Source organism: Mus musculus, chromosome 18, assembly GCF_000001635.26.
Source record: "Mus musculus strain C57BL/6J chromosome 18, GRCm38.p6 C57BL/6J".
NCBI lineage: Eukaryota > Metazoa > Chordata > Mammalia > Rodentia > Muridae > Mus > Mus musculus.
Genome location: NC_000084.6, coordinates 24,990,182 through 25,011,780, shown reverse-complemented (window position 1 = coordinate 25,011,780; position 21,599 = coordinate 24,990,182). Strand labels below are relative to the sequence as shown.

The 21,599-nt window shown below is 45.1% G+C and overlaps 1 protein-coding gene across 6 annotated transcripts in view; it reads right to left on the bottom strand.

Moving 5' to 3' along the window:
- Positions 1-21,599, bottom strand: part of Fhod3 (formin homology 2 domain containing 3) — a 425,120-nt gene that overhangs the window by 121,727 nt on the left and 281,794 nt on the right. For all 6 annotated transcript variants that reach the window (XM_006525826.4, XM_006525828.4, XM_006525830.4 and 3 more), the window contains exons 9-10: positions 17,222-17,365; positions 9,749-9,990 (exon numbers count right to left, since the gene is read on the bottom strand). In XM_006525826.4, coding sequence (XP_006525889.1) covers positions 9,749-9,990; positions 17,222-17,365 — 386 coding nt within the window. The remainder of the gene's footprint in view (positions 1-9,748; positions 9,991-17,221; positions 17,366-21,599) is intronic.

Here is a 21,599-nt window from a genome sequence, read left to right as displayed (position 1 = left end):
GACCTCTGGAACAGTTCTCCTGTTAGTGTCTTCATTCACAGAAGAAAACCCAAGACATTGAGAGGTTAGGACAATCTCAGGGTCCCCTGGCATTAAACTGAGATTAAATTCAGGGAGCCCAACTTCAGCATCATGGGCCTAACAGTTATGAAATTCTATCTCTGTTTAGAATAACCAGCTGGAGAAATGCCTCTTTAATACTGGATAAAGTCATTTGTCCTTCCTTCCTTCCCTTCTTCCCCACTGAATACTATCAGCTCTTCTACCTATATTCACATGCATGCAGAGCCTACCATCTCACCTTTCCTGCCTGTCACTCTCCATCTCCATCTCATTAATGTCCTGCTAACACCAGGAAGCAAAGAGATGCAATAGATATCCATGACACCATGGGGTAGACACAGGTATATGGGTCTGGCCCACAACAAATCAATTCTGAGAAGTCTCTCATAATAATGACCTCATTTCAAGTTAAAACAAAACCAAATCAAACCACATGCTGACAAAAGGACACTTGACAAATGTGACTATACGAATCTGACAAACCTCTGTATAGGAAAGAACAGCATCAATTTCAGAAAGAGGCATCCTGCTGAATGTACAAATATTCCTTGCCAGCTATTGAACAGATGCTTAGTAGTCAGAATATTTGTTTCAGCATGACTACAGTGTTTCTGTCATTGCCACCATCTTTCTGATCACAGAGTGACAGTGTGGCCGAAGGCCAGGTCTGTTTCCTTCAGTCCTCCATGGGCCTTTGCCTAACACTTCATCACCATTGCCTGTATTCAGAGACAACTTATCTTTTGTTCTCACATTTGGCCTCCAACTTGTATCTTCGGGGTTATCTGTCATTAGTCCAGAATTACCACCAGGCTTCCTCCATTTAGCCCTTTTTCTCCCCTCCTTCTCTCCCTGGTCCTTCTCTTTATGGTGCCTTGCTATGTAGTCCCGGCTGGCTGGTCCTACATGCTCAGAGATTCTCTTGTGTCTGCTTCTCAAGTACTAGGAAAACAGGTATGTACCACCATGCCTAGCCTAACCATAGAACGTAGGAAGCAAAACTGATACTGCTCTACCCATGAGTGGATCTAATCAATCAACAACTCTTGAAAAAACCATGCTCTCCTCTCAAAGGCCTCTTGGGAACCACATGTCCTCATGTCCACACCATCAAGGACCACCTTGGAAGTCCAAGCTCAGCAGCAAAGGTTGTGAGCATCCTGGATGGGAAGGTGTGTGTTATAGGAAACACAGGGTCTGTACAGGTCAAAGGGGAGCAAACTCAGCCCTTCACCAACCAAATCAGTCAGGCCTTCCCTTTAGCCACCATGTGAATAGTCTGGTCTCCTTGTGAAATCTCACACCGTCAGAGTCCACTAGCCTGAGAAACACTCACACTTGAGGACGAGCACGTTAAAAGTCCCCTGACTAGGGAGTGGGTGGCAGTCTTGTCGGTATCATTTCGTAAGATCCAATACTCTCTTTGCCAGGCCTCTGTTTCTCTGCCTCTTAGTTTACCTTTCCTGCTCTCCAGCCTGGGCTTCACCTCTCAGCTGTACATATTTGGTTCCTCCAGGTGCCTGTCCAAATGACTGGGGATTACTAGTTCTAGGTCTTTCAAACACACCATACCCAGAGGCTGCTGAGTGAGCCAGCCCAGAATCCTACACTACTGGGTGCTTGGGAATCAGCTCAAACTCTGATTGATGTGATCAAGTCACTGTCCTGTAAACCATACTCTTCTGCATCTCACCACACCCCACACTTTCTATCCTCTAGGTGTTTCTACTTCCAGGTCTCATTCAAAGACCCACCCCAATGCACACACGCGTGTGTGAACATGCGCACTCACGTGAGTGCGCACACACACACTGACTTTTCCATCTGAAACTAATTGCTGGCTCTGTGTGGGTTTTAGGATCAGTGTCTACCAATTTCCTCAGAATCTAGAAAGATCCCCAAATATACCATGCCATCAGCAAAGATTGAACTCCCAAGAAATTGGCAATCTAGTCATGGTTTTTCCAAAAGTCAGAAACTTTACCATTTGACTTCTTCCTCCCAGCCCAAGTAGTTCCCTCCCCAAGCTACTTCTTCCGTAACCCAGTCTTTGTTTCCTCCAGCCCGCCTTTTGCTAGACAGTGCTCCAGAAGGGCCTTGGACATCACCACACCCCTGGCTGCCATCCAGTAATACTTCAGGAGGTCACGGGCCTTGTGAGTGCAGCCCACTCACAACAGATCACTTACCATCAGATAACCCTTCCCAAGTAGCTGCTTGCTGCCCATGGTACCAGTGCTTGTTAATCTGGTTGTTGTGAAATCCTCTAGCAAGTTTATGCTAGATAATAAAATATTCTCTCCAGCTCATGTCCATATTACTTAACAATTACCTTCTATAAAAGAACACTAGCTGGGGAAGCTTCAGGGTGTGAAGTGGCTAACATAACCCCCACCCTGCTAAGGTGCACATTTTTTTGCTGTGTATCTTAACTGTCCTATCACCCTCTTAAGGAGGTCTATGGCTGAACTCAAGCCTGAGGATCAATCATACCTCTGATCTTGACCACCATATCTGTTCCTTACTGCAGCTGGCCAAGCCTAGCTGTAGGAGCCAGCACTTAATAAGTCACCCGAGGCAAAGATTTTATGTTAATGTTATGTCATGCCCACTTGCTTCATAGTTCACTTTCCCCTTGTAAACAGATTGCTTATTGCCAACAATTCCCAAGAGATGGGTCAACTTCATTACTCTGCTGCAGACCCCACAGGTAACCACTGGATGAATCCTGTAACTCTGGCAACAGAGCCCTGTGGAGAAGTCCTGTCCTAAAACATAAGCAACCAAGTATATCTCATCCTTATCAAAATATAGGAAGATGAGATCACTGGTCCACTGGGTTCTGTAATTAGGCTCTCCATTTGCCCACTGCTTCCTGCGGCTGATGGAGTCATGCCAATGCGCTTCCCCCACTTTATAGGAGCACAGTGAGTATCTCCAATCTCTCCCCTGTACTCCCGCCCACAGGCTCACCTCATGGCCTGGCTCCCCTCATCCCACCACCCACTGGACCACTAATTGGTGTACTGACTTTCAGATGCTAAAACATTAGATCCTGCTCCTCCTGCACCTAGAGCTACGCTTCTTCTCAATGAGTGTCTGTTCTCTGCAATCTTCTTTCTCCATCTCTGCCGGAATGGCTGGTTAGTCTCTGTCCATTGGGAAGCTTTGTTCCAGGATTAGCATTTTCAGAAGTCCTTTCCAGAAGCCATAGTAGTGACCATTTATGAGAAAAGCAATACAAATGATAACTAAAACCCAATAAAAACCAATAATCAATACAGATCTTTAAGACCACCAAGCTCAAGTAATCATTTCCTCTGAATGACATTTTTTCCTCAGGGAATCTAATTAGCCCCTCAAAGCTAAAACACTGCCCCTCTCAAACACATTCTTGCCCATCAGAGAGTCCTTCCAGTCAGTCATGTTCGGTTGGGTACAAGCTCTAAGCCATGTCTGGTCACTGTTCAGCAGTACAATCTATGGCAAGTCCCCTGTCTATTAAATAAAAAGGACACTACAACTTTGTCCATGGAAATTACAATACACAAAAAACTACCTAGCACCCCAGACAACACATGGCAAGTATAGTGGATGTGGAGGTCAACCTTGTAAAATAAAGAGTGGGATGGAGAGTAAGGTACCACAGGCTCCTGAGACTCCTTGAAAAGTCCTGATCAGCCATACAAGCCATTAGATGAAAGATGGCTCCCAGAACACTAGTGAGACAACAAAAGGAAGCAAGGCCAGGGTGGAGGCTGTTTCCCCTGTCTTCACTAAAGTCCTAACCAGTGGTGAGGTTCCCCCCCCCCCCATCCTTCTAAATAACAGCATCATGCAGCGCTTTCACTGGGGCACAGTTACAGTAGAGTAAGATAATTGCCTGAGGATTTAGAGGCTTGGGGTTGGCTCAAACACTGTATATAAGCTTATTTGCTATACAATAAACTCAGATTCGCACCCTGATGCTGGTCTCAGAGTCTGACTCCCAGAACTCATCAAAGGACTCCATTGCCTCTCATCCCCCATCCTCAGCCCTGTTCCTCCAAGTGAGTGCTTCCTGAGTGGTACCTCTACTGTTATTCACCTTTCCATGGAGGAAACCTTGACCTTCCCAGCTCTACCACCAATTGGGTGGCATTCAGGATCTCTTTGGAGCTGAGCCTAAGACAGGCATGAGAGAAATGTCCGAAGCCTGGCTTTACTATCACAGCTTTCTAGCAACTTACACCTGGCCATTGCTTTATAGTAGGGACAGATAGCATCACACTAATACTGACAGCTGCAATGCTCAGAAAGCTTTACCGAGCACATAAGCATCTGCCAGGCAACTGGCAGCTAGTAGTTGCTGGGAGATCTTTTTCTTCAGTGGTGTAGCTGCCCATAAGTTGCCCACACTCCTGTGAGTAACACCAGTTAAATTCATTGGTACTTAGAGCTGCACTTGGGTCGAATTGTTTGTGTCTATCATTAGTGCCCTATCTGGGGCAGAGGGACCAGCAAAAGCTCACACAACTGCCTATGTTTTCATCCTAATGACTTTTCAATTCGTTAAAATGGATACTGCTGTTTCAAAAACAGCAAGCACCTCGTTATCATTCTTCTTCATACAACTTACACAGAAAACACAGCAATGCTTGTATTTAGCCTTTTAACTTCTGTGCCAACCATTGACAACATCAGCAACCCAAGAAGAACTGTGAATCTGGCCCCCCAGCCACCTGCACATCTCTGGTTATACGAGCCTGCACACCTACCCCAGCACAGGGTCACGAGGCCTGCCTCAGGCTAGCACACCTCTGTTTTGTAAGTATATGGCTGCCTTGCCAATTTGTTTCATGAAGGTGTCACATTCCAAGATGTCAATTTTTTGGAATGTGATAGACTCAGGCTGATTCGAACTGGCTGTGTTTGGTTGCTGATTGATTCATTTGTTTTAGTCAAGCCTGTTCCTAACTGAATTCAGTGTAACTTGCTGAGAATCTGAAGAGTGAAAATTTGCTAAAACAAATACTAGAAAAGTGTTCTGCCATAACTTACATAAGCCAGAGTGACCAGGGTTAAGAAATTCCACAACTCCATTCTTGTTTAAAAAAAAAAAAATGCTGTCTTTGTGATAGCTGTAAAATGCCAATGAAAGCTTTATACCAGGAATATCATGTACAGACCTGAATTTTTAACAGATTCATGATATTTTCTGAATCAAGTTAATTTTGCTCCAGAGTTTGGTTGGTATGTGAACATTTGAGGCAGATACATGGAGTCCCATATTGTTCTTTTAAAAATAAAATAAAATAAAATAAAATAAAATAAAATAAAATAACCTTGGCTACCTTGTCCAACAGCCATTCCCAATCCTGTAAGCATCCCAAGAAGGAAGTGAAAGCTCCAGCCAATTACATGAGCGTACTTAAGGCATGGTTCCTGATGTATCACTCACTCACACACTGCACAAGAGCTAACTCTTCGTGGAGGGCTGCCCTGTGCACAACAGGATAGCATTCCTGGACTCTTCCTACCTTGGGTCCACAGGATCCCAGCATGCCAGTAGTGATAACCCAAAAGCATAGCCAGGTGTCCCTTGAATGGTAAAGCCATTCCTGGTTGAGAACTACTTCCTTGGGGGTCACTAGAACTGAGCTTATCTTGCTGTGACCTCCCTAACTCCATCTCCCTGCATGTGTCATTAGCCCCTTTCCTCCCACCCTACCACAGCTTATCACCCATCCTTCTCCAACTTCACCTGTATCACAGGAATTTGTGATCCACAAGATCTTCTTAATCTCTTCATGGGATTTTTCCTCCCAGGGTCTCATATATCCTAAGCTGTCCTCAAACTTGCAATGTAGCTCAGAATGACCTTGAACTCTCAGTCTTCCTGGCTCCATTACCTGAGTGCCAGAGTTATGCTCACGTGCCATCATATCTGGCTTATGTGGTGACAGGGTACGACCCTGACTTGTGCATGCTAGGCAAGCCGCCCACCTACTGAAGCATGTCACAGCTTCCTTTTCCTTCTTGTTCTAACCCTAACTATAGATTGCCCAGTCTCCCCATATGGTATAGTGGTTTCCCTGTCCTTCCTCATATTTTCCTCATTGGCAATTTCAGCCCATCCCCTCCCCCCTCTTTAAAATTAGCTGGCTCTTGAGAAAAATAGTTGGTAAAATACAACCAGTGAACTCAATTTGGCCGAAAACCTATTTTGGAGAGCCTAGACATTAGTATATATTTTGCATTTAAAATGATTGGTGGGGGTTGGGGGAAGCACGGGAGATTAGTATTTCATGACATCTAAGATTTGCATGACAGCCAGCCGTCACTGCCCTTTGGTACACGTGGCAGAAGTCTAGGTCTTCCACTCCCCAGCCAGCTGTCACTGTGCACATCTTGCTAGGCACTCTTCCGTGTTCTGAACTACACACATGGCTGAGAGCTAGATGGAACCTCACAGGTGTCGGTTGACTTAGTGAGTTTCAAAATTACCTCTGGAGAGTGGAATGTTGCATGCAACTCAACAGGATGGGGAGTGGAGTTGCACGCAAGGCCCTGTGCAGTGTTTCCACCCAGAAACACTAGAAGACAGAACAGAAAGAGACCTGTTGTGTGCTGAAAGCAAGCACCTGGTTGAACAGGGGCATGCTTGGGTAGGTAAATTAAGGCCAGAGACTGTAATAACAAGCAGGAAGTATGTGGGTAGAATAGGGGTTCATGAAAGAAAGAGCCCGAGCCTGTGCGTGCACTCCACTGGGTTCCTGCTTTCGGCTAGACAAATGTCAAAAATGTTTTAGTCTTTCAGATGACCATACATGGTGGCAATTTGAATGAAATGGATTGCTGGGGTTTGAAAGTTTTGATCATTTCTGCTAACTAGATAACCTCAAATAATTTTCTCAGTAGTAAATGAAAATGGTACGATCTTTCTGCTTATAACCAAATCTGCAAAAATAAAATACAGAAATGAAATTTGCTATGATATAAACATTACATTAAAAATGTCTCCGGTAACGGATGATTAATAAAGTCATTTGGCCAATGACCATTGTAGAAGCCATTACATGGTAATATGAGTCCAGGGTCACACTATCATTACTAAAATGATAGCAATAATCTTGGCAGGCTTATGTCTGTAAGGAAGTGTGATGTGGTGTCCTTTTTAATTCTTCTTGAATATTTGTATTTACCTCAGTGAAGACATGCCCATATGAAGACCAGTTCTTTTCCTAAGAGTCTGAAGGGTAAGTCTTGTCCAATGCAAATGTTTAAGAGTGGGTTGGTGGGAAGTAGCTCTGAACACTGAGAGCCAAGAATTGAGTTTAACTCACAGTTCAGCCCATCCCCTACTCCTGTATCCATTGCAAAGCCCACCATACCTTCTGTCTGGCACTTGTCCCACCCTGTTCAAGGGGGTCTTTTTATTTTTGAGAGCTAAACTCAAATGATGTGAGCAGAAAGTTCCACACACATTTCCAACACCATGAGTCTCCTCCTGACTTTCACAGTTCTGTCTTCTCCAATGTGCTGGCATCATTTGTGTCACAGAAGAATAAAACCCAGCCTCCTATGTGGCATCTACAGGAACCTTACTGTAGAAAGAATCAAGTATGTCCAGGGAGTTCACAGCCTTGCTTCCTGGGCCTCCAGGGTGGCTTGATTCTGAAGTCCTATGTTGAGTGCACAGAGGTTGAGCAGGTGCCTCCACTAAGCACAGGGAGAATATTTCCCATTTTCTTTCTCGCCATCCTTTCCTGAATTGTACTCTTGCTTTGAAGTGAATTGTACCATTGCCTACCACCCTTGATCCCCTCCAACAGGCTCTATGGACAAAGTTATTTCAAAGTTACCAGACTGTCCAATGTCTTCTCTTCTCAGGTTCATTCTTTTAATTTCCCTTCACTTCCTGTTTTGCAGTACTAAGGACCAAACTCAGGACCTTGCATGTGCCTAGCAAGTGCTCTATACTGAGCGACACCCTAGCTCCTTTTGATGTCTTCTCATCTTTATAAATTGGAAAGTACTTTTCCCACATGCTACTAAATTCATATTAAAGTATTAACATCAGCACAATGAAATATGCATACTTCTTGGAAAGAACAAGACAAGCAATGTTCAGAGCGGTCTCTCTGTGTCCTCTCTCTACCCCAGATTCAATTCCTGCTGAGGCTAGAACCTGGAGACTATGAGCTGCTCCCAGGAAAATCCCCTGCACCGCTGTCATCCTTGACAACTTACCAGAAGATGCGGTCACTCAAACACACAACATATGAACCTTTGAAAAGCAGAAGAGGAAGAACGAGGCCAGATACAAGCACAACATGAATCTGAGTCAAGAACCCGTGAGGCCAACAAGGCTAGCCCGTGCCTGCCTTCAGCATCTCCATCGGTTTAAATAAATGGTTTTGAGCTGCTGTATATGTACATTTTCCTCATCCTCCTCTGAGTCAATTGCCCAAACTGCCAGCACTTAACTGGGGAAGTGCTTCAGGTGCGTTGTGGCTTGGCTCTGGATGAGTTTCTTCAAGGTCCTGGGTCACAAAATGCAAAGCTCATGGTAAATCTTCCTAACTTTAATCTATTTAGAAGTCTGGGACATTCACTAGAGTAGAGCTGGTCATACAACTTCAGAAACTGGACCACTGGGGCCATGACATAGAAAGGGACCATGCTTGCTGCACATGTCTCTCAAACCAGGCCCTCCTCCTGCTTTCTGGTTAGCAGGCAAAGAGATGTGTGGCCTGCTGCATGTCCATGAGGCCCACACTGCTTGGTGATGGAGATGGTGTGCTAATCTCTCTGCAGTGGGGGTTGGGAGGAACACACTCATTCTTGGTGATTGACGTTCTAAAGGATGTCCAATATTCTGAGTTATTTTTTCCTTCACCAGGCTGCTGGGTAGGCTAAATTTGACTCCTACACATATTTCCAGGATGAGAGAGAATGTGGAGCCTTTGATACTGATAAGAGTATGCCTAGCATCTGACCTCAGCAGCAAATGAATAGGGTACCTCTGTGGCCCACTTGGGGCCTGAGAAGCCAGGCCACCCTTTCTGATGTTTTCCCTAGAATCATACCAGGCTCCCAAAGGTACCATCAAGCTTCCTGTTTTGAATCCATAATGAATTCTCATAGGTCTATGGGTCCCTCTCTCTCTTTCTACCTACCTCATTCTCTTTCTCCCGGCTTAGATATGAGGTTCATAAAGATAAAGATCATACATCTGTTGTGTACATGAGTATGAATCTTCATACCTTTGAATGGTCCTGACCTATAATGGACATTCAATAAACATGTTTACTGAGGAAGTAGATGCTGAAATGAGAATGTGCTGAATATAGAGAGATGTCTTTAAATTTACACATGTTTATTCTACATATCCAAAACCAATCTGTGTATGGCTACATTACCTCCAGAGCCACCAACCTTGCATATCTGTGTGGCATACCATTTATTTCTAGGCCATGGCTTTGGACTTGGATTTTGCTGTTTTGCAAAATACTAGATGGGTTTAGTAAGGTCAAGTCTAGGCTTGCCATCAGGAGAAGCCTAAATGGAAGCTCTCTGAGGGACGTATGGTAGAGGAGAGGCGGGAAGCAAGGCCAGGAGGCCCTACCATCTAGTGAAGAGGGAAATCGTGGTCAGTACACATGACCTTTCATCCTCTTCCCACCACCAGAGTTAGGCTTACTTTTCACAGAGGTCTCGAACTTGGCTGGGTTTGAAGGCAGGAACAGACGGGGAGCAGGGGCTGGTGGGAGCTGACAGTGGGCTCTTGATATTCTGGATTGAGTGTCTACGGCTCCTTCTGCGGTCAAGGCCCTGTTGCTCACCCACAGTGCCACCAGAACACATGCTGGCCCTCCTCCGGTCCCGGTGCCCACTGGGGGGTGGCTCAGCTGTCTCATCACCATCTTCATGCCTGAGTGCCACCTGGAAAAGAAGAGTGTATCAGGCAAGTCAAACTTGATAGCTTTTCTCAGGCCTTGATTGTGACTGTATGTCAACTCTAGATAGATTTAAAACTGCTTTTGTTTGTTTATTTCCCTACATTGCAGGCCACTGTTCCATCTCAAAATGACCCTCACATGTGTTCAGAGGTCAAGCTCAATCTGCGATTGCACAGTGTCTGTCACTATGGATTCTATGGACCAAATATGTGAAATTGTCAGAAATCTAAATGTTTTTATCAGCTTTTCATCACCATGACTAAATCTCTGAGAAAGTCAACTTAAAAAAGAAAGATTTGTTTGGGTTCATGGTGTTAAATGGTTTGGGTGTGCTTGATTCTATAGGAAGACAGTGACATCACAGTGGAAGACCACTGTGGAAGAAAGCTTCTCACCACCCTGGTACCCAAGAATCAGTGAACCAAATACCCACCTACAGGACATTTAGGAAACAGAGCCAAGCTGCTCACTCCATGGTAGTCAGGATGGAGATAGTGACACAGAGAAGAGTTTTGTCTTAAAAGGCCTCCCCTGGGGGCCTACTTCTATGACCTAGACTCTTCCTCCTTGTTACCACCACTTAACACTACAACCAAATCATGTATCCATTAGCGGATTAAGTTGCTCCTCGTATTAATGACCAGACCAGCTCCTAATGACTGGATCCAACTGAACCTCTGGAAGCCATTCCTATGCAAACCATAGCACTAATAAGGACCTCACACCCACACTTCCAGTTGACTGGCCATCATTTCCTGTCCTGCCTTCGCTCTTCTCCATTCCGGGAGGCAGAGGTTTTCCTAAGCCTCCTGGATTCCATACCCGCTCATTTCTGAGCTGCCTTTCCCAAAGAGGGTGCTCAGAGGAAGACAGAGCAGGTAAGAGCCATGGGTTCCAGGAGAATAGGGGCTGGCTTCTCTGCTAGTCTTTCTGAAAGGCTTTCTACAGCGGTATGTACTATATGATTCCAGAAGCCTACTTGACAACAGCTGTGCTCTTGGGTAACCTTTAGTGTCTAGGGTGGAGCTTGCACATATTGCAATAAAGACATGTGACAGATTGCTTTTTAAAAATATCCTCACCTAACACAGAGGCAGGTGGGTATCTGTGAAGTTGAGGCCAGCCTGGCCTACATAGTAAGTTCTAGGACAGCCGTGAGTCAAAGGGAGACCTTGTCTCCAAATACACACACACACACACACACACACAGAGAGAGAGAGAGAGATAACAGAGACAGAGAGAGTGAGAGGGAGCGAGAGAGAGAAGAAGGGAGGAAGGGAGAGGGAAAGGTTGATTCTCTAGGGCTGGTGAGACGGCTCAGTAAAGACACTTTGCATTAAGCCTAAGAACTTGAGTTCAAATACCTTAGGAAGCATCCTAAAATGTTTTTGAATACATTTTTCCTTTTAAAAAGTAATACAAATTTATACAGAGAACTTTCAGTTTTATAGGCGAAGCCTGGGCCACTTGGCCCCATATACTTCTCTGCTTGCCTTTTATCAAAGGTTACTTTACGAAGGTCTGTGTGACTCCTTCTTCAGAGACCTTGCATATCCAGCTCCGATCAAGCTCCAGGCTAAATACTCTAAAGCAATGGTTCTCAGCCTTCTTAAGGCTTTAATACAGCCTTTAATATAGTTCCTCATGTGCTGACCTCCAACCATAAAGTATTTTCATTGTTTCTTTATTACTGTAATTTTGCTACTGTTATGAATCATAATGTAAATGTCTGTGTTTTTGGATGGTCTTAGGCAATCCCCATGACCGCAGCATCTGACCCCCAAGGGGTCATGAGCCAGAGGTTGAGATCTGTTGCTCTAAAGCTTTCCAGCTCCATTTGACCCTGCTGTGTATTTCTCACTTCAGCTTACTCTGGCTGCAAGCTCGGCCCCTCAGCCTCTCTGACTCGTCCCCATCATGGGGTTTGTACATCTGCATGCTATGTCATGTCATGTCATGCCATGTCATATCATACCATATCATACCTAGCTTGGTTTTCATGTGTATTGCCTGTAAATCTAGACAGTAAAAAGAGCATTTCCCTTAGTGTTGAGCAGACCTTTGTGTGCTCGGCTCTGCCACTAATAAAGTAGATGGGGCCAGCGGCAAGTCACACTCTCTCTGGTCCCTTGGTGAGGGTAGCTGTACTTGTGAGGATATCAAAGGTGAGGGGTGTCTCTGTGAGTGGTACTCAAGCAGTGATGCCCTCTTCTGACCCCAGCAGAGGGTCGTAGTCAGGAAGCTCCCATCCTCTTCCATTACACAGAAGCACCAGGTTAGGCAACCTGCAGCCCAACTGGACCAGATCCAACTAAGCCCGGCAGCTCGTTAGGCCGAGCAACTGCGGAGCACACGGTCCAACATATGCCCAAATGTGTAAGTTTCCTTGTTTTGAAGCTGTTTACAACTTCATCCGGCCCAGTGAGAGGATGGAGGAATAAAGAGATGATGGAGAACTGGGAATGTTCCATGGTTTCACCTCCCCAGGATAGGAAAGTGGACTTCTGCAAAAGCAACGGTCTGATATTTTCACACCTATGCTCCCCTGACAGGGGGAGCCTGGCTAGGGTCAGCGGCTCAGCCACTCCTGACAAAGTTCAGGGGATTCTATCAGTAGCGAAGGCACACAGCTGATGAACAACAGGTCATCTACCTCCACCCTTCACTCCTTATTTCTTCCAACCGCAACTTTTAGATAAGATGGACTTAGTGTGACCCTGCAATCATTCTCAGACACAGTATTAAAAGGGCAAGACCTGATGAGTTCACCTACGGCTCATCCTTGTAAAATCTCACTGGAAATTCCCATCTTAGGAATCCTGTCTGGAAGCACAAACATTAAAAATGAAGGTCAATGTGTGATAAGTCACAGTTGTCATCTCCGCTTTAAACTCTAAGTGGCACTGTGTGGGCAAGCTTGAGAATGACAGCACCTCGCCAGTGGCAGTGTTCCTGAGTGTTTCTAGTCTATTTCCCCCCATTCCTGACAGAATGCTCTTAGGCCATTTGAACTCCCCCTGACCTAAGTGTTCACTCTGTTTCTTATTAAGCACACATTTGCAGCGATATAAGAGTGTCTAAAGCACAGTTCAGATATTTCTAATTCTTTGTCTAACCTCAAAGGTCCAAAGATCAAGTGACATTCCTCTCACAGTGCCTCCCTGAGAGGCACAGCGTCCAGGAGTCGATTTCATTGCCCCATGTCAAGGAAAGGGGAGATGAACAGAAAGTTCATGCAAAGGGAAGAATCTCAGGAAGTAATCCAGGCAATGCTGTGATGTACAAGTCACTGGGGGAACTGCTCAAATTCGGGTCCATGACAAGATACTGGTCAAAGGAGGAAGGGAGAGGAAAGGAGGAGGAGGAGGAGGTGGTAGTGGTGATAGAGTTGTATAGTCAGGTGTGGTGGTACAGCCTATAATCCCAGCAACTTGGGAGCCAAGGCAGGAATATTCTGAGCACAAGGCCAGCCTGGACTGTATATAAGCCCCTGTTGTAAGTAGGAACAAGAAGAGGGGCTATAGTGAATTATGCACAATTGCTTTAGAAACCTCTGAAACCTTTGATTCTAGTTCTTATTAGTAAATACCCAGAGGTGGATGGTTTCAATGCTTGTCTTGGCATAGTATTTTAAATCTCCTTTACTGTGGAAATTTTAGACAGACACAAGAGACAGGGATGAGTGGGAACGGTGGGACATGCACACTACCCACAGCAGTGCACCAGCTGCCAACACAGAGACAATATTCACCATTTATATCTCACTTTTTTTGTTTTTTGGTTTTTTTTCGAGACAGGGTTTCTCTCTCACTTTTGCCTTCAACCCCATGAACCAATTTTTCAAAGAGCTATCTAAGATTATATCATTATCATCTGTAAATATTTTAATATATTCACTAAAATGATTGCTAAAACCACTATAATCACTATATTATTGTCCTACTTAATATAACTTCTTAATATGATCAAATATTAATTTTGGGTGGATGGCTCTAGGGAGAGACCACTGGGCCTGGGCATGCTAAACCCATTCTCCACCCATGAGCTACACTGATAACCGTATAATATTAGGTCTCTAGTGACTTACACACCACCCTGTGTCATCCCCTTCCACCTAGGCTTAGTTGTGTAACTGGCTTTGAGCTATTCAAACATTTCTAATGGAGCTCAAAACTAGTAATGTCTCTGAGTTGTTATCATTATGTGACTGTGACCCATGCCAGGCAGCTGTTTTAGTAACTCATGTGACCCTTTTAAACCTGCTGTCTCACACCTATACAATTCCGTTCAGCTGTTAGGTGGGGTGCATGTCAGTGCCATGTGAAGAGGTTGTGGCCACAACACAGCATTATAGGCACTCACACCTTGCTTCCTTACCTGTGTCATTCCCTACACTGAGGCTAGGCTTGGCCACATGACTTGCTTTGCTCAATAGGCCACCAGTAAACATGGCACCAAGCCTGTTAGTATTTGTGCTAGTCTTGCTTTTCACAAATGCTGCTGTCCTGTAAAGAAGTGGGATCATTCATGACCTAGACAAATCAAGCCAGATGATCAAGGCTTCTTGGAACCTCCCAGGTACAATAAGGCCGGCCACCAGATAGCTGAACCAAATGAAAATATCTTAGATAAGCCAAGCCAAATTCCTGATTCTAAGAACAGTGGCTTTTGCTTTATAGCTGTTGATTATGGTATGTTTGTTACACATCAGGATATCACTGATATACATACATACATACCAATAAAACACACACACACACACACACACACACACACACACACACACACACACACACAATTGAATGGAAAGTTCTCAGGAAAGGAGAATCATTTGTTACCAAGTTCTAAAAATACCAGCGATTTCTCAGCCTGAAGTCTCCAGCCTTAAGATGTCTTTCTCCTTACAGAAAGAATAGTTTTAGATCTAAAAACTAACACATATGATCTGACAAAAGATTTTTTTTAATTAGGTATTTTCCTCGTTTACATTTCCAATGCTATCCCAAAAGTCCCCCATACCCCCCCCCAATCCCCTACCCACCCACTCCCCCTTTTTGGCCCCGGCGTTCCCCTGTACTGGGGCATATAAAGTTTGCAAGTCCAAAGGGTCTCTCTTTCCAGTGATGGCTGACTAGGCCATCTTTTGATACATATGCAGCTAGAGATGACAAAAGATTTTTTTATCTTGGCCATTTATACATTTGAAAAAAATCACATGTGGCTATAAATTTTCAATACATTTAATTAAACATGGATCAAATCACCTTTCTGAAATGGAATTAAATTACACAAAACTAGGCCTGTCCCAGAAAGCCCAAGACATGTGGCCACCAGACATCCTGCCCCAGTAGGAAGCACTCTAGAAGTCTACCCAAGATCTCTGCAGGCACTTGAGAAATTCAAAGTCTTTTTGAGGAAAGTATTGGCTCTGTGTATAGATTCTTCTTGCTATCCTTGCACATATTTAAAGTTGGCTGCCTAGGACAGCAAATGTTTTCTAAAAATGCATTAACATTCAGATAGGAATGAGGACCCAGACTCTGTCTGCTACCTAAAATATTTGGTTGTCACCCTGAGTTATGACTTGGGCATCAGCATAAGCCATGCCCTTCCTGAGCCCCACCTCTGGTGATACACATGTGTGATGTTTGCAGGAGACAGTCATCCAAGCACTTAAGAAACTTTAGCTGTGTTGGGCCCTTGCATTCAAACGAGGCATGGAACATAGGATTTCGGTTGCTCAAAGTGACAGACAGACAGGATTGTCATGAGAACTTTTAGACAGAGGCATGGATACCAGAAACATTTGCTTTTGAACAGTGGAGGACTGGGAACAAGTAACAAAAGCCCCTTGCCAACAAGGCTTCATGGAGATGACACTTCAGAGAGATTGCCAGTGGGTGAATAGAGAAAAAGAAGGCAGAGGGAAGGAAAGGAAGGTAAAGGCTCCTCAAATGACCCAGTTTCCCAGTTTCAACAGGAAGTTGAGTATGGTTGAACTTCCAAAGGCACCGATGGAGACTGGGGCCATGCAAAAGCCTACCCGTAGGCAGACCATGAAATGGGGAGTCAGCAAAGCCCACCACTGAGCAATCCTGAGAGCTTTGCTTCCATGGGAATCTCATCTGCAGATGGACACAGAGAAGAAACACTCTCATGTCCTTCCAAAGATGCTACCTTCCCATATTAGCCAGTCACTTATGCTGAATGAAAACACAGAAAAACAGGGACAGACAAGAAGCCCAGTGTTTCTTTTACATCCTGTCCTTTATGACTGACCAGAAAGCTGATTATGGAATGCTTGTAGAATGCATACAGATCCAGAAACAAAGCAAAACGAAACAAGGATTCTAACAGTGTCTTTCCCCTGTCGAAATATAACTGACAATGTAAACAGCACCTTCCAAATATGAGCTGGGAAATTTTGCCAACTCTCCTACAATTTAAATACTGTCATATTTGTATTTTAAATGCTATCACATAGTATGAAGATAACCAAGAATGTGTAATGTTAAATTTTGATATTTTCCTTGTGATATACAGTCATAGACAGAAAAGCACGGTAATAAGGTAAGAGAACACACAGAAGAAAGCAAATGTTGTGAAACATGCTTAAAGTACTGTTTTCTGTTGTTGGGATGGTGGCCTGCACCTATAATCCCAGCACGTGAGAGGTAGAGCCAGGATGATTTGGTGTTGAAGGTCACTCTGAGGCTAGCCTGGGCTACATAAGACTCTGCCTTTAAAATGGGGGATGAGTTTTTTTGAAAAATACCCATAAATTTCTACTTCACAGGACATATTCAGCTGATTAGCTCTCCCTCCCTCCCCTCTTCCTTCCCCTCCCCTCCCCCATCCCTCTTTCCACCTTCTCCACCCTGCCTCACTACCTGCTTTCTCCTTGAGTAGAGGTGCTGTCAGCATAGTACATGTTCTTCAATACAGAATAGTTGCCAGCTTCCTCTGTGTCAAAGGTTCTTAAACCCAACTACATATTGGGGTCTCCTGGAATGCTTGTGGGGACAAGACTGCTAGCCCCATTCTTAAGAGTTTCCAATTCAGGAGATCTGGGTGGGATCCAAAACCTTACATTTCTAGAAAATTCCCCATGGTGTGGGAGCCCCTGAACCACACTTAGAACCCTAGTCTGGAAGACATGTGATTCACCCTTTGACCTTTGCTGATATTGTAGATGACTTAGAACATTCTATTACCTCATAGATATTAAACTGCTCCAGCAAGTCCAGGTCTGTCCCTTTCTTGTTCAAGTGCCTTTGGGACACAGCGGCGATGCCCAGCTCTTCCAGGCAGTCTACTACGTCATAGAAGGTGTCTTGATCTGGCAGTCCTGCCAGTGTCTACAAGAGAAGAACCAGATGCAAACATATCTCAGAAGAACACCACAAGGCAACGAAGACATGTTTATGTGGTAGCTGGTGGCCTCGGTTATAAAAACACATAATAGTACAAGGAACAAGACAAATCCGTTCAATGAGGAAATCTCCCGAGTGGGAGCACTCAGGACTCTTGCCCCTGAGGAACAGTACTGGAGGAGCATCTGCAACCAGTGGGGGCTGGGTACTCCTGTTGGTGAGTTATTACATCATGATTAGGCTAGCTAGGGGAAAGGATCTGCAGGTATCATCAAGGCTCCAAATCAGATGGTCTTCCATAGTAAGTGGGGTACATCCTTTAAAAGAGGGCATAGGTCTCTCCTGAGCTCAGACTGGTTTGGAAGAAAGAGCAAGACACAAGGCGTTGAAATACAGTATAGAAAAGAATTTAGCAGACATCCACAAAAGGCTGCCAGAGTCTGCCCTGGTCAGCAGCTTGATTGTAGCCTTGTGAGTCTCTGAGTAGCCAACCCAGTAGGGACTTGCCTGGACTCCTACCCCTTGAGAACTGTGAGATGATAAATGTGCATTGCTCCAAGCAGTTAAGCTTGTGGGAGCTGTCATATGCCAATGGAAATTTAATATACTTCTAGATTTGAAATTCCTGTTAGAATCAATATAATAGTGAGAGTTTACATTTAACGATTCTCTTCCATTAAAGTTCAGCAGAGCCTCCCTTTGGCCCTTGAAACTTTGTGAAACAAGGAATTTCAAAGCAGCTACCAAGAGCCAAGAAGACAGGTTAACTAGGGTAGGTAGGGTAACCAGACTTCGCTCTGAGTTCTACATCTCTTAGAGGGAGAATGCTCTCTCAGCCATGTCCTGCTCAGAACAGGAGCCTTGGGAGTTCCTGCGAGCTCCTCACCTTACATGTGAAGAAGATGAAGCCTCGGGAATGGGAGGGATTTCACAGATAACCAGAAATTACTGAAGACTGGAGTGAAGGCCTGCTCAGAGCCCAGATAAGTCTCCACTTACTCCTGCATTTCTCACAGGTTAGTCCAGCCTGGATTCCCAGACACTGCTCCAAGCCCCTATTTATTCTGCTGCCTTTGTATTTCTAAGACCACTTATATTTCAAATTTATTTTCAACATGTTAGCTTGCCATGTTGCCATGGATCAACTCTTGCATAGCGATCACCTCACAACCCCGGTTTCTCTGACAACTTCTATCAAAAGTAGATAGAAGGCCTTTATATGCTAAATAGCAGCCTTTAGCTTTTTTTATGCTAATTCATGTGGCTGAGGTCAGAGACGTGATCATCTCCATCACTCAGGAGACCCCAAAAGGATACTGCATAAGAGGTCATGACTTGGAAGCTGCAGGAGGCAGTCACACATGTGGACACCCTGTGCCTGCCAGAGAGGCAATCAACTGGGCTTTACCAATAACTACGACGCTGCCACCACTACTACCAGCACCATACCCTCCCTACCTGGCATGCCTTAGCAGACTCTATTACCACCACAATCTCACCCTTTGGGTTACAAAAGCTCTAACATTTAGTAACGGTTAGAGACGGGGTGGTAATGCTAAACAGGAACACGGAGGATAACTGGACACACTCAAAATTCCTGCTGACTATGGAGGATGGAGGAAGCAACTCGAGGAAGGCAGGCTAGTTGGACTTAAAACCTCCTGCACAGAGGTGCGGGCCTGTCCACGCATGACACAAAGCATCTCCAATCTCCTTGACTCCACTCTCCCTGCTCTCTCTCCTTTCCTTCCTCATCCAGCTCCTATACCTAGAGTCAACAGGAGGTGTATCTGTTTGTCTGTGACTATGTAGGCCAGAGGATTTCTGGTCCGATGCTTTCAATGCTTTCCTCAATGTCTTTCCAACTTAACCTTCGAGGGTCTCTCACTGAGCTTGGGGCTCACTAATTCAGCTAGGCTAGCTGGCCAATGAGCTTCAAGGATCCACCTCTCTTACCATCATCAGCCTGTCTCTACATGGGTGTTAGGGATTCCCAAGTCCTCCCTCCGGCACTTGTGGCAGGCGCATTACTGACAGAGCCATCTCCCCAGCCCTATGAGGTTCTCTTTTCACATAAAACCCCAGGGGGCTAAGCTAAAACAGCTAATTCCCTTGTCTCACAGTGTCAGTGGTTAAATAACCAAAGAGCCAGCTCTCCCTGTCATTACCACCCTGTCTCCAACCTTTACTAAATGTTAGAGCTTTTGTAACCCAAAGGGTGAGATTGTGGTGGTAATAGAGTCTGCTAAGGCATGCCAGGTAGGGAGGGTGTGGTGCTGGTGGTAGTAGTGGCAGAGTCTTAGTTATTGGTAGTTATTGGTAAAGCCCAGTTGATTGCCTCTGTGGCAGGCACAGGGTGTCCACATGTGTGACATAAGCAGATTTGAAGACCTTTGCCAAGTAACAGGCCCCAAACTGAAGTTGCAAGTAGCCATGAAAACCTTGAGTTTGAGTTGAGCCTGTGGACCTCTGGTATTCATGCAGGCTGCAGAAGGACTGTGGCGTTTCCCCCTGTGCAGACACATAGTCACCTTTTCCAGACTGTTGCTCTAATATGCTCAGCTATCTCCACCTCATCCGCACCCGGGCGTCTCCCAGTTCCAGTGCCATGCTCATGGTTAAGACACCTACAGCTGGCGCAGACCATGGCATTGCCAGAAGGTCCCATCGGCAAGAGTTTCCTGAGGCTGTCGACGCCCCACAGCTGCCTTACATCTGGTGTTCCTCACCTCTGTTTTCTTTCAGACTTTGTCTTGCCAGGATCTGTCACTAACAATTCTTTACTGGCATTCATTAGAGACCAAACTTGGTCTTCAAGAAAAATTGTCTCTCCTTAGGTTTTCAGAGATAACTATCATGCAGGATAAAACCAGTGGGGTAAAGCACATGTTCTCAATGTCACCTGCCCCCAGTGTCAGCTGAGAAAGTCAAGAGCCATGACCCTCAACTCTTTCCATGGGCAAATGGATAAGTTAGAGATCCATAGTCTCCCTCAAAAGCTATATCAGTAACTACATTGGAAGGTACGTGTGCAGCACAATCATATATATACCCCCCAAAGGGGTGAGTTATTAACATTCAAAGCAAGACACCTGAGTCTCACAAGTCTTTCAGAGAGAAGGAATCTAGAGGAGGAGGAGTGCAAATGTAACAAACAGGTGTTATGGCTCACACTGTCATCTTAACACTCAAGAAACAGAGGCAGGAGCATCACTGTGAGTTCAAGGACAGCCTGCTCTACACGTTGAGTTCTAGCCAGGACTACATAGAGAAGACACTGGTCAAAACAAATATGTCTTCACTTTGTTAAGAGAAGCAAGTCTTCAGTTATATTCCAGCAATGGATTCTGGAACCTTCCAAGGCCTTTCTCCTCATCACTGCAGTTGTCCCTGTAGACCCACAGTCAACAGTCTAAATAGACAATCCTCGGGGATGGGGGATGGGGGTGGGGGGCAGTGACAATGATACTTGGGATGTAGGGTGTGACTGTCTGAGTGATGTGCATTAGGACCAAGACAGCCTGTTCAAGATCACCATGGGAACCAAGGTGCCCACTTCCAGGGACAACCTCAAAGGACTGTGGCTGTCCTACAAGATGATGACTAGAGAGGGATGTGATAGCAGCAACAAGAACACAGATGTGAGGCCATGACAACGTAAAGGAGATGGGCTCTGCCTCCAGAGTCCTCACCTCAGCCCAGGACTCAGAATTAACAAGCAAGAAAACGTGTGTCTTCCTCACTAGTGGATCATTTCTTCCAAATCAGGGTGCTAATTCTAAAGGGGAAATATCATTACAGGTGAGTCCTGGTATGAAATGCCCTCCTACGATTCTTCTATTGCCTTCTAGCTACCAAGCTGGAACCACATGGTGTGGCTCACCACGAACAATTTACACTTCCACATGGTATCAGTTTCCACAGCTGCTGTAACTAGTTACCCTGAGTGAGGTGCCTTAACAAGTCATAATTTAACGATCTGAAAGTAAGGTATCAGCAGGGCTATGCTCTCTGTACCAGCTGATCTCTGTACCAGTGATCCTTCATTGGCTGGTTGGTTGTTAGCCAACTTTGATCCTTGCTGGCCCACAGAGCACCATTTTAACCTTTGCCTCTGTCTTCATGTGATTATTTTCCCTGGCTGTGTTTACACGGTCTTCCCTGCCCCCCTTTTTCTCTTTTCCTCTTGTTATACCATCAATCATATCTGATTAGTTTG